Raw genomic sequence first — 14,420 nt, 5'->3', positions numbered from 1 at the left:
GCACCACAAATAGCAGTAGCCGGGGAACGTGCCTACGTTGGCTCTAGACGTCTCGCGCCAGCCGGAGAACTAACTAACCCTAGAAGGGAAAAGAAAGACCTTTCTTGCCTCCAGAGAAAAGACCCCAAAAGTTGGATACAAGCCCCCAACAAATAATAACGGTGAGGTAAGAGGAAAAGACAAACATAAGAATGAGCTAGGTATTTAGCAAAGAGAGGCCCACTAGCTAATAGCAGAATATAGTAAGATGACTTATATGGTCAGCAAAAACCCTATTAAAATATCCACGCTGGATATTCAAGAACCCCCGAACTGACTAACGGCCGGGGGGAGAACACCAGCCCCCTAGAGCTTCCAGCAAGGTCAGAACTCACATTTAGTACAAGCTGGACAAAAATATGAAGCAAAGCAAATAACCCAAAAAACAAAGAAGCAAGACTTAGCTTAAGTTTGCAAGAACCAGGACCAGCAGACAGGAGCAACAGAAGGATCTGATTACAACGATGCCAGGCACTGGACTAAGGATCCAGGAAGTTTATATAGCGACACCCCTGGACTAACGACCCAGGTGAGTGCCAAACTGAAGAAAGACAATCCCAGAGTCATATCACTAGTGACCACAAGAGGGAGCCAAAATGTCTAATTCACAACACCTCTCCCATTCTCTGACCACAACCTTCTTTCATGCCTTGTCAACAACTGTCATCCTGCCCAGGACACCCCCATTTTTTACACTTACAGAAATATAGAGGCCATTAACACCCAGAAACTTATGAAGAATTTGCAGTCATCATTGGCCCCTATCAACTCCCTCATGTCCTGATTCTGCACTGAAGCGTTATAACAGAACACTGCAAAGTGCCCTGGATGAAGATGCGCCTCCTATACATAGAACAACTCAGCACAGATTACGACAACCCTGTCACACGCTGCAAACACGTTTCCTACAGTGGTGCTCAAGGTGCAGGGAATGTCTGTGGAGAAAATCCAATCTGCCCAAATATTTAATCCATTATAATTTTATGCTTAAAACATACAACATTGTCCTTCACCTCTCCAAACAAACCTAGTCTGGAGACTGGCTAGGCCACTACATTACCTTAATGTGTTTCTTCTTAAGCCACTCCTTTGTTGCCTTGGCTGTATATTTTGGGTCATTGTCTTGCTGAAAGACCCAGCCACGACCCATTTTTAATGTCCTGGATGAAGGAAGAAAGTTGTCACTCAGGATTTTATGGTACATGGCTCCATTCATTCTCCCATTGATGCTGTGAAGTAGTCCTGTGCCCTAACAGAGAAACACTTTCAAAACATAATGTTTCCACCTCCATGCTTGAAAGTGGGGACGGTGTTCTTTGGGTCAAAGGTAGTATTTCTCTTCCTCCAAACATGGCGAGTTGAGTTAATGCCAAAGAGCTAAATTTTTGTCTTTTCTGACCACAGCACCTTCTCCCAATCACTCACAGAGTAATCGAGGTGTTCATTGGCAAATTCCAGATGCGACTGCACGGGTGCCTTCTTGAGCAGGGGGACCTTGCGGGCACTGCAGGATCTTAAACCTTTACGGCGTAATGTGTTACCAGTGGTATTCTTGGTGACTGTGGTCCCAGCTGCCTTGAGATCATTAACAAGTCCCCCCCATGTAGTTTTAGGCTGATCTCTCACATCCCTCAAGATCAAGGATAGCCCACAAGGTAACATTTTGCTTGGTGCCCCAGATCGATGTCGATTGACAGTCATTTTGTATTCCTTCAATTTTCTTACTATTGCACCAACAGTTGTCCTTCTCACCTAGCACCTCATGTATGGTTTTGTAGCCCATTCCAGCTTTGTGCAGGTCTATGATCTTGTGCCTGACATCCTTATAAAGCTCTTTGGTTTTGCCCATGTTGTAGAGGTTAGATCAGTCTGACTAGAGCAGTTAGTTAGATTAATTGAGTCTGTGGAAAGGAACCTTTTATAAATGTGACTATGTAAGACAGCTGTCTTTAATGCAGGTAACATGTTGATTAGGAGCGTCTAACTGGTCTGAAGGAACCAAAACGTTTAATGGTTGATAGGGGATCAAACACTTATTTCTCACTGCAAAATGGAAATAAATTTATATAATTTATACAATGTGATTTTCTGGATTTTATTTTTGATATTCTATCTCTCAATGTTAAAATTAACCTACCCTCAAAATTATAGACTGTTCATGTCTTTGCCAGTGGGCAAACTTACAAAATCAGCAAGGGATCAAATAATTATTTCCTTCACTGTATCATACAAGCAGCAAAAATAGCCAGAGTGTCATGATGCTGCAATGCAGGTAGGGGAAGGCTTCACTAGATAACAGTAGAGAAGAAGCAGGTCTGCGCCTAATAGAGGTTGCAGCAGAAGAGTCAACACAAGCACGGTCAAATCCTAGACTGTAGTGCAGTACCAAAGGAAAAAGCAAACTCGAGGTCGGAGACAAGCCACAGGGTCAGTAACAGTCAGGAGCGGATAAGCCAAAAGACAAATGACAGAAACAGGTCAGGATACACGACAAGTCAAACCGGTGAGTCTGCCCATTAAAGGGAAACACTGAGTAAAGACGGGAACAGGAGAAAACAGAGACACGGGTTCAGACCACAAATGCAGCAGGACAAATCGGAACAATCAGAGTCAGCTTACAGCGGCATTAGGCAGAAACTAAATAGCAAACCTGAGACCAGACTGAGGCTGAGAAAAGTTTACCCCTGACATGATCAGACAGGGTAAAAGGAAATACAGGACTCAAAACTCAGTCTGGATCATGACACAGAGCATGTGGCTAACTCTGCCTTTAAAAAAAAGCCAGTATTTTGGTGAAACGCGTGTCAGGGACACATGTCTCGCTTGTGTATCAGATGTTAATGAGGGTCAGATACTATAAAATTATACAGACCGGGTTAATTAGCTCAGGATAGCTACATGTGCTCCAGTACCGGCACAGCCTGACACACTGCAAAGTGTCTATTTGAGGACTTCCGTACACTGGCGTGGTCTCGCTCATGGAGATACCACACAATACAGCTCACACAACTTCTAGAATATTATCTCACGCTAGTTACATACAGGAATCAGAAGGCTTTAACACCATGTCGTTATCTGTATAAATTGGGGTGGTGCAGCACCCCAGGGTCCTGGTCGTTGCAGTAATGTCATTTTCTTCTAGGGGAGAGTGATATTATGTTTGGAGGCAAAGAAGGACAACTGCATCCAGGTATCACAAAGATGCAACACATTTTGCACTCCAGGCCACCAGGGGGAGCTCTGCTCCTATTTATTAGGTCTCTCCCCACACTTTGGTAAAACTGGTTGCCTGTAGAAAAAGTTAGTTAGTTGCTGGCTGAGATTCGCTCAGGTAGTTGGTCCCTGACAGGCGTGGGATTCTGTCAGAGATCAAGACAGAAGGACACGGAGCTGTGCATGCTCGGAGAGCTGCAGCTCCTAGAAAGAGACACTGAAGGAGAACTGTATTGCAGAGAGGGTGAAAGAAATCATAGCAAAGGAGTGGATTCCGGGGGGGAACAGCCCTACACAGGCTGCCTCCTTCTGAGGCGCAGGATCCCGGTAGCCGGAACACCGAGGGAGCAACAATCCTTTATGCCTTGCCCCAGAGGCCGGCAGGACAGCTAATTTCATGTTACCTGTCCGCCCCTACACCCAGGAGGCAAGGTGGCACCCCTTAGAGGCTGGGGCATGATAGAGTCCCTGTAAAATGCCTCAAGCCACCGGTCATATGGGTTTGTCCTATCCATTTGGGGGACAGAGAGAGAGAGACATAACATCTACAACATCTGTGAGGACCTTATGAGAAGCTTAGCAGTAAGGGACTACAACGCTGCAGTGCTAGAGGAAGGCTACCGATATCTACCTGGACAAGGGGACTCTGGACTTGCCTCCAAACTGGTCGGACTCTGTCTGCCATGTGATCTGGTGCTCTGGACTGTGGATGCTGAAGCCTTCAGTAAAGGTAAAGAGACTGCAACCTTGTGTCCTCGTTCTTCACTGCGCCTCTCACCATCCACCATCTACACACTGGGAAGCCCTGGGGACATACTTCACCTGTGGGAAGGTATACCATCTAGCTGCTATAACATCACCCCAGCGGACCCCTTAAAGCAGCGTTGGTCACCCTGACTGAATACCATAGGTAGCATCATGAACATACCCCTTTAAAGACCTTTCCCTTTTACATGGACGTCCCAGAGCCACGGACCGGGACAGCCACCGTGACATCCCCCTGTGAACCGAAGGACCCGGTACCGAGTACCCCGCTGTCCATGGGGCACTCCGGTGGCACTACAAAAGAATTTATTTCTGCAGAGTTATGAATTTTAATTCAGGAAGTCAAAACCATTAAGAAATGGCTCGTTTCATAACTGAACCTTGAAAATATGTAAAACAGTGCAATAATATCCTCTGTTTCTATTCACAGGAGCCATGGAGCTGTCCTCCATCCTCGCTCTTTCTCTTGTCCTTCTCCTCACTATCTACATTTTCTTCCCCTGGTCCAAACATCAAAGATACCGGTCACTGCCTCCTGGACCTACCCCAATTCCTCTACTGGGTAACCCCAAATACATATATTTAAAAGCAGCCGCCAAGACTTTCCCAGAGGTGAGTGTTCACAAATTGCAGTGCTTGCTTCGTAATGCAGATATCGAGTGTCCTTTTTTCTGTTCATCATGGTGGTAGAGATTGGTCCATATGCGATTGATCCATATGCAGGAATCATCATTTTCAGGCTGCTCGGTGTGACCTGTAGACAACCTGAGCTCCGCTCCAGATCTCCAGTCCGCATCGGCTTGGATTTGTGTTATATACAGGGCATGTCATATATATAAAGGCACACAAACAAGTGAGAGATCATAAAATGGAAATCAGCTAAATAAGTTTCCTGCAAGCAATGACAAGGGACTCTGGGCTCTATTCTTCTTCCATGGAAAATTCATATGAGCAAATCGATTAGATACAGAACTTGGGGTGGAAGTTGTTGGACCAAGATTGTATCACATAACCTCAGCTGTGGTCAAGTTTCCCCAAAATGCTGTGCAGCTATCCCATCAAAAGGTATGACCACTGTCAGTAAATAGGAAGAAGTTCTGATTACATCAATTACACGTACAGTGCTCTCAGCTGCAGTTTCCTCTGCCGGCCAGCTAAAGGCAGAAATTCTAAGCTACTCTCCCTCCCCCCTGCTATATGGCTGCAATGTGAGCCCAGTGTGCCAGCAATACTCACGGAAATTGCTCAAGAATGTTTATGACTCGGAGCTGCGAAAGACAGTCTCTCCCAAAACCCCTCATTCCCCCCTCCCTCCTGATATTAGCTAAAACCGGTACAGCCATTTCCAAACTGCAAGGGACTCTATTGTTCTTTTAAAGTTATGTACAGGTATACTGGCACCGATCAGGGCTAGAGATATAAGGATTATATATTCCGGATGTCCACCGAGAGATCTAAAGCTCACTGAAATCGCTAGGAGCTAAACCCAATGAGTTGCAAGGAGCAGATTTCTCCTTAAGCGGGTCATGTATCTATGCTGTGTGTATACTTAAAAGAACTCCCCTGATGTGTTGAACATCCTGATTATTGTGTCTTTCTTATCCAAAGTTCATACAGCGAGTTATGTATAGAAATGGTTTGTCATATCTCTAAGAAAGAGGAGGATTAAGCCTCTGAGTGAGGTCACCACAGGGGGAGTGGCTTGGTTTTGGGTTGGGAGATAAGTGAGTGAGGCATGAGTCTTGAAGGGTCTTTTGGCCCTGGGTCTAGCTGCTAGATGGGTGTGATATTCATCTAAATGTGTGCCCTGCCCACAGCACATGGTCAGCCATGAGATGAAATTATATGAACAATATGTAAGTGTTTTTTCAACTTTAATCCCATTTTATTTGTAATTGTACTGTACATACGATACTTGTCTACTTTTATGATACCTTTTTATACTGCTGTAAACACTGCCTACCTTTTGGAGTAAAATATATAAAATTACTAGCTTTGCCACTCCTTGCTCTAAAACATACTGTCACTTCCTCTGAGGTGAATTACACTACTAATTTGGGTGGGCTCTGGACCCGTTATTTATTAAGAAATCGGAGATGGTGGCAGCGGAATTTGTCCTGTGTGTTTGGGAGGCTTTGTAGTGACGGCGGTGTTGATAATTATTGTTCCCGCCAGAATGGGAATAGTTATATTGCCCTCGCTGCAGTGTGCCCTTTAGCCAGTACAAAGTAAGGCAGCCTTTCTGGCAAATAATTATCCTAGGTGCAGTACCCTGTTTGACCTGAGAGTAAGGGGGGCACTAGAGAGCTGCAAGTTTCAAACCGGAACTGGGAAGTGGGATATAGATAAATCCCCTTCAGAAAAGAACTGGGCAACCAAATAACCCCGGTTCATGACAAATTGGTGAGAGCAACGGGGATGATAAAATTATCCTCCCCGTGAACCATGACAACCACAGTCAATTAGGATGGACTATCATAGCCTGCATAAAAGCCGAGGCAAGGAGTGCAGCAAACATTTTGGATTGAATCTGAAATGTAAGAAAGCGTCGCAGCTTAGCGACAGAAATAAGGAGAGAAAGCACAAAACGCTGAAGAAATTGTGAGACTGAATTCACTCATTATGGAGGCATTGTGCTTAGAAATAAATATTGATATGTGAACACAGCCTAAAGATAGAGAGTAGGACAGAACTGCAGTGAAGAACATTAGTGTGTGTGGAAGAGAGAAGAATGACTAACGTTTTTATAGGGAAACCGGGGCTTCAAAGTACTTTTTGTTTGTCATGAAATTAGTCTTCTGGAAAACATTGTCTAATCTGGCAAACTGAAATTTTCAATAATTCGATCATTTCTAGTGGAAATGTATAATCGCAGGAAACCATTAAAAAACTATCTGACTTTGGTATCCATTGATGGCTTTTCATTCACCATAGTGTTACCTACTCTTTGGATGTAGTGTTAGTCCTCTATCTGTGATATTCATGTGCTCTAATAAAAAAGGGGCGGAATGGCTGATTATTAGTGATGAGCGAGCATAGACGTTAATGCTCGTTACTCGCCTGAGTATCACTACACTCGCCGTACTCGGCGAGCACCGAGCACTTCCAGTCACTTTGCCACCACCACCACGTCTTCCACACGGTCAAGTTTGAGTAGCCGTGAGTCTGGACCGCATATTACACTGATCCTCCTTCCTCCCACCATGCCGAGTGCCCGGAGACAACTGATACCACACTTGGACACTCCGAAGAGCTGTTCACTTTTCTATTTATAGATTCAGGATTCTTGGCCAGTCCACTTGAAGTGGGGCAAGATGAGATTGCATGTAGCGATGCCCAAATATTTGAGCAACCACGGTCACATGAAGGCGACGTTTGGAAATTGTCACAAGAGGTGGACTATGATGAGACACAATTGCCAGAAAGTCAGGAGGATGACCAGGGTGCGGATGTGGAAGACGAGATGGTGGATGACATAGAGACTGACCCAACCTGGAAGGAGGACATGCAGAGCGAGGACAGCAGCACACATGGGGAAAGAGGCATAGCACCCCAACAGGCAGGAAGAAGCAGTGTGGTAGCCACAGACAGAAGGCGTGAATCCGTTCCTCGTAACACCAACATGATGGAAGTTGCCATTCCAACTTTTAAGTCTTCCCGAATCTGGTTGTTTTTTAAACACTCTGCCGATAACTCCACACAGACCATTTGCACCACCTACCATGCCCGCATCAGCAGGGGTAGCAAAACTACGAGTCTGACCACTGCCTGCAGGTCACACCACTGCTTCTTCCATTGTTTTGCAGAGAAGCCAATCCCCAGTACACCGTGCATGTAAAGATGCCTCTAGCCCTGCACCTATTGTGGCCCACAGTCAAGCAGCACCATCATCAAGCCCATCCATGTCCTTGTCCCAGCACAGCCTTCAATTGTCTATAACCAAGTCTTTGGAAAGCAAGCAGAAATACCTCGCCAACGCCACACAGGCCACCGTCCTAAATTCTAATATTTCTCTTCTGCTTGTGCAAGAAATGCTGCCTTTTAGGCTCGTTGAGACGGAAGCTTTCCGCAACCTGATGGAGGCGGCAGTCCCAAGGTACTCTGTCCCCAGTCGCCACTATTTCTCCCGGTGTGCCATACCGGCATTACACCAGCATGTGTCCCACAACATTATCTGTGCCCTCACCAATGCTGTTACAGGGAAAGTCCTCCTAACCACGGACACGTGGACAAGTGCTTGAGGGCAGGGACAGTACATTTAACTGACGGCACACTGTGTTAACATAGTGGAAGCCGGGACCCAGTCGGACCTTGGGATGGAACACATCCTCCCCACGCCGAGGATTGCTGACCCTATGTCAATCAGGGTTGCCCCCACTGTTTACAGCTCCTGCACCTCCTCCTCTTCATCCTCCATCTCTGAAATCAACACATCAATCAGAAGCTGGAAGCCAAGCGGCAACAGGCTGTGCTGAAGCTAATCTGCATAGGTGACAAACCGCACAATGCAGAAGAGTTGTGGACAGTGCTGAAAGAGCAGTCAGATGTTTGGATGACACCGCTGAACGTACAGCTAGGCATGGTCATGTATGACAATGGCCGTAACCTGGTGGGGGCTCTGAGGCGAGGTAAGCTCACACACGTACCTTGCCTGGCCCATGTGCTTGACCTCGTGGTTCAGCTTTTTATCAAAAGCTACCTGGAGCTGCCGGATCTGCTAGTGAAAGTACACTGTCTGTCTGCCCATTTTAGAAAGTCAGCTACAGCTTCAGCTGCCCTTGTCGTGCTTCAGCAGCGTTTGCAGCTTCCAGCTCACCAGCTGGTGTGTGATGTCCCCACCTGCTTATGTTGGAAAGGCTTTGCGAGCCAAGAGGGCAGTTGTTGACTACCAACATCAACAAGGCCGTTGATATTCAGTTCAGACTCAACACCTCAGGAGTGGACATGGATATCCAACATATGTACTATTCTTCAAAACTTTGAGGACTGCACCAAGATGGTGAGCTGTGATGACACCATAATTAGCATCACCATCCCGCTTCTCAGCATTCTGAAAAACTCTCTGCTCACAATCAAAGAGGATGCATTGCAGGCGGAGCTCGAGGACATGGAGCAAGGAAACATACAGGGGGATTAAACTCAGTCCAGCCTCATGTCTTCTCATCGTGGATTGGTAGTCAATGAGGAGGAGGAGGAAGAACAGGAGCTATTTTCATGCATTATAGACGGTAGAACAAGCACAGCTGTCATACCGTTTGATCAGCGGGGATGGCATGAGGACAGGAGGAGAAGGAGGAGGATGAGGAAAAGGAGGACAGCATGGTCAGTCTTCCTGTTGGTGAGGACACAGAAGTCTTGCCTGTTAGCAGTCTAGCACACATGGCTAACTTTATGTTGTGCTGCGTTTCACGTGACCCTCGCATTATAAAAATTTTGGGTGACACTCATTACTGGTTGGTGACACTTCTAGACCCATGCTACAAGGAGAACTTTCAATCTCTTCTACCAGAGGCAGAGAGGTGTACTAAAATGTTGCAGTACCAGAGGGTCCTTGTAGCAGAATTACTCAGAAAATTCCCATCTGAGAATGCTGGCAGCAGACATCAGAGTTTGTTGTACAACCAAGAAGTCCAAGCGAGAGACACAGAAGTTCAATTCAGCTCAGACAGGGGAACAATGGCAAAGTTCTGGGACAGTTTTCTCAGACCCTCCCATCGTGATGGCACAGAGGCAAGGGGTGCTGTCACAAGAATTGAAATGTTTGTGAAGATGGTGAGGGAGTAACTTGCAGATCGTACAAACTTCCTCCATGATTCCTCTGTGCCTTTTAATTATTGGGTATCCAAGCTGGACATGTGGCATGAACTGGCTCTCTATGCCTTGGAGGTCATGGCCTGCCCTGCTGCTAGTGTTCTGTAAGAGCGGGTTTTTAGTGCCGCTGGTGGAATTATGACAGATAAGCGCATCCGCCTGTCAACTGAAAATGCTGACAGGCTGACTCTTATTAAAATGAACAAGGGCTGGATTGGGAAAGACTTCTGCACACCACCAAGTGAAACCAGCAAAACATAACCTCAAATACGTTCTCTTTTTTGGGGAGGTGTATTCTCATGCACCTCTTCACAACCACACATGGGTATACACTTCCACATTTGGTCTGTTTGTTGTTATCCTTCTCCATATCCTCATCCTCATCATCCACAACCAATAGATGACCAGGGTGAATGTGTTCTGTACTTTTATAGGCCGGTGAATTTTTGGGCACGGGGGCTGTGATGGCACTAGTTTTTTTAGTTAAAAAAGGAACCCCCATTGGGGAATTGGGCATGACATTACATTGAGCCTACTTCTTAACTCTGTCTCCTGCAGTGTGTCTTTCACCTGCCACTAGATCACAAAGGTGAATATGCTCTGTACGATGCATTTTGGGTAAGGGGGATGTGATGGCACTATTTTAATTTGAAAATAAAGGACCACACATTAGGGAACTTGGCATTACATTACATTGGGCCTACTTCTTAACTCTGTCTCCTGCAGTGTGTCCTTCACCTCAATGCAGAAATAGGCATCAGGACCTGAAATTACGTCACGGCTTGCTGTGATTGGTCGCGTCGCGGTCACATGGGCGGCACGCAACCAATCACAAGCCGTGACGTAATTTTAAAAATGCGCGCGTCTCCTGCCTCCCGTGACGTCACGGCTTGTGATTGGTCGCGTCGCCCATGTGACCGCGACGCGACCAATCACAAGCCGGAACGTAATTTTAAATTCCTGAATGCCTAGAATTAGGCATTGAGGACCTGAAAATTACGTCACGGCTTGCTGTGATTGGTCGCGTCGCGGTCACATGGGTGGCACGCGACTAATCACAAGCCGTGACGTCACGGAAGGAAGTAAAAGCGCGCATTTTAAGCAAAGAACGCTGCCGGTTCCCTCGGTGAGGTCCAGGCTGCGTCGGAGAGGTGAGTATAGCAATATTTTTTATTTTAATTCTTTATTTTACACATTAATGTTGTTTCGATACCGATACCACAAAAGTATCGGATCTCGGTATCGGAATTCCGATACCTGCAAGTATCGGCCGATACCCGATACTTGCGGTATCGGAATGCTCAACACTAATTGCAAGTATTAGCCTTTTTTAAAGACGTATCTGAACCCTACTGTTAAAAACATGTCAAATAAAATTGCCAAATTCTCCTGTAAATAATTGTGCAAAGAGGGAACCATCATACCATTAAAAAACATGAGTGGATTTTCATGGGCTAATCCAATATGTGGGTTCAAAGGCATAATGGGGTGCATATGACTATGCAGCAGGGCTCACCTTGCTGCGAATGTATAAAACAAAGGAGTAAGGTCGTACAAAATGCATATTGTGAAGTGGATTTTCCTGGGCCCATCCAGTATGTGGGTTCAAAGGCTTATTGGAGTGCATATGAATTGGTAGCAGGGCAGGCCTTGAATTCAATGCAACACTTTTTCAGGAGTCCCCCCGGACATCTTATGACAGGGGTATTGTGGTGCGTCGTAATTCTTGGCAGCCCATCCTCTCACAGCATAGGCTACAAGAGCTTAGGAGACCCACTGTTTAATAATGGCCCTTTAAGAAGATTAATGCCGCCTAATGCACAAGTAAAAATAGGCTCTGTGACTTTAAGGGTCCCTCCTTCATAAATGAAACAAGATGGGTCTGCTTATGTGTCACACACCACATGGCCAGCTAGGGGGGTTAAATGTTACAATGACATTTCCCAGTGAATGCACTTGTAATGGTTGAAAAAAATTTTAAAGTTGAAAAATGCTTCAAAAATGCTGCGTCTGAAATAAACCCAAGTGGGGGAGGAACATTTCGGTCTGGGATTAAATATTTGGCCTTACAGGCAAGTCATTAACCTGCAAAAGATGTACCTTGACATAACTGCAAAATCTGTTTTGGTTTCGTTTTCATGTGTTCTTTGTGGCACCAGGAAAAATGTCATGAATCTCGGAAAAAAATTATTAAAGCTGTGAACTAGGAGTCAGGAATGCTCCCAGGGTCGATCACCATGAGGTTCCTTTGTCATTTGAGCAGTGTTTACATCATTTTCAGATGTTTTTAGACGTTAAAAGGACCCCGGGTGGATCGCGGTAAATATATTCGGGTCTCCCATAGACTTACATTGGGCTCATTGTTCTGGCCAAGTACCCGAGTATTCCGATCTGCTTGACCCGAGAAACGAGCACCCGAGCATTTTACTGCACGCTCATCACTAAAAGGGAGATGATTATTTGGTTAGAGAGTTGTGGGGTTTGGTGATAGCGAAGGAGAGTTTGAATTAGTGGAGCAAACACTATAAGGGCATATATAAACATGGTGAAGGAGTAAGATGGCTTAAAAGAATAGCTAGGTCCTAGTAATAAGAAGTGCTTCCTCGGCAGACATACCCAAAAGAGACAGATACATAGGGTGGGGTCCTGACTCCTGCTGTGACTAACAGCCGTTGAAATAACTGCAGCTTCTCGATGCCTAGCTGTGGTGATGTTATGCTGCAGGGGGGCACATGCCTGACCCCACACTGCATGGACCCCTTACAATACTACTATATTTATAGGACTGAGTAAAGGATCAAGTGAGAGGGATTGTGGGAGCTGGTTTTGGATAAATTAGCAGTTGGCTAGCACACCAGGGGAGGTTAGATGATCAAAGACACTGGGCCTGGCTACATCTATATGCTATAACACCTTGCACCAGATAACATCTCTAGTGACCCCAGCATAGATATTCAACAGTGAGTATTGCGTACAATGCAACAAATGAATTTAGTAAAGATTCAGCTAGTACTGTTAACCCCTTAATCCCATATGACATACTATCACATCGAGGTGACTTTGGACTTAATTCCCAGTGATGGGATAGTACGTCATATGCAATCAGCAGCACTCACGGGGGGATCGCGGCCGGGTGTCAGCTGACTATCGCAGCTGACATCCGGCACTATGTGCCAGGCGCGGTCAGGGACCACACCTGGCATATTAACCCCCAGCACCCTGCGATCAAACATGATCGCAGCGTTCCGGGACATAGGGAAGCATCACGCAGGGAGGGGGCTGCCTGCGGGCTTCCCTGAGACCCTCGGTACAAGGCGATGTGCTCACCTTGTACCGAGCGTCTCCTCCCTGCAGGCCCCGGATCCAAAATGGTTGCAGGGCTACTTCCGGGTCCTGCAGGGAGGTGGCTTACAAGCGCCTGCTCAGAGCAGGCGCCTGTAAGCCTGGAGCTATGCACGTCAGATCGCTGATCTGATACAGTGCTGTGCAAAGTATCAGATCACCAATCTGTCACTATATAGTCATGTCCCCCCTGGGACAATGTGATAATGTAAAAAAAAATTATTTAGATGTGTAAAAAAAATAATAATAATAATAATAACTAAATAAAGAAAAAAAATATATTGTTCCCATAAATAAACTTCTTTATCTAAATAAAAAAAGCAAACAATAAAAGTACACATATTTAGTATCGCCACGTCCGTAAGGTCCTGGCCTATAAAACTGTCCCACTAGTTATCCCCTTCAGTGAACACCGTAAAAAAAAAAAAAGGCAAAAAAACCCGCTTTATTATCATACCACCGAACAAAAAGTGAAATAACACGCGATCAAAAAGACGGATATAAATAACCATGGTACTGTTGAAAACGTCATCTTGTCCCGCAAAAAACGAGCCACCATAGAGCATCATCAGCAAAAAAATAAAAAAGTTATAGTCCTCAGAATAAAGCGATGCAAAAATAATTTTTTCTATAAAATAGTTTTTATCGTACAAAAGCGCCAAAACATAAAAAAATTATATAAATGAGGTATCACTGTAATCATACTGACCCGATGAATAAAACTGCTTTATCAATTTTACCAAACATGGAACGGTATAAACGCCCCCCACAAAAGAAATTCATGAATAGCTGGTTTTTGGTCATTCTGCCTCACAAAAATCGGAATAAAAAGCGATCAAAAAATGTCATGTGCCCGAAAATGTTACCAAAAAAAACGCCAACTCGACCCACAAAAAACAAGACCTCACATGACTCTGTGGACCAAAATATGGAAAAATTATAGCTCTCAAAATGTGGAGACGCAAAAACTATTTTTTGCAATAAAAAGCGTCTTTCAGTGTGTGACAGCTGCCAATCATAAAAATCCACTTAAAAAAACCACTATAAAAGTAATCATCACCCCCTTAGTTAAGAAAAAATAATAAAATTTAAAAAAAATTATTTATTTCCATTTTCCCATTAGGGTTAGGGTTAGGGCTAGGGTTAGGTTTAGGGCTAGGGCTAGGGTTAGGGTTGTGGTTAGGGTTAGCGCTAGGGATACGGTTGGGGCTAGGGTTAGGGCTACAGTTAGGGTTGGGGCTAAAGTTAGG

At 45.2% G+C, this 14,420-nt stretch overlaps 1 protein-coding gene across 1 annotated transcript in view; it reads left to right on the top strand.

The window, feature by feature from the left end:
* The window catches only part of LOC143783141 (cytochrome P450 2C20-like), a 407,257-nt gene that overhangs the window by 79,177 nt on the left and 313,660 nt on the right, over positions 1–14,420 (top strand). Inside the window, exon 2 of the mRNA XM_077271460.1 lies at positions 4,448–4,629. Coding sequence (XP_077127575.1) covers positions 4,448–4,629 — 182 coding nt within the window. The remainder of the gene's footprint in view (positions 1–4,447; positions 4,630–14,420) is intronic.

The sequence above is a fragment of the Ranitomeya variabilis genome, chromosome 6 (assembly GCF_051348905.1).
Source record: "Ranitomeya variabilis isolate aRanVar5 chromosome 6, aRanVar5.hap1, whole genome shotgun sequence".
NCBI classification, from domain to species: Eukaryota; Metazoa; Chordata; class Amphibia; order Anura; family Dendrobatidae; genus Ranitomeya; species Ranitomeya variabilis.
This window is presented reverse-complemented; position numbering and strand designations above follow the sequence as displayed.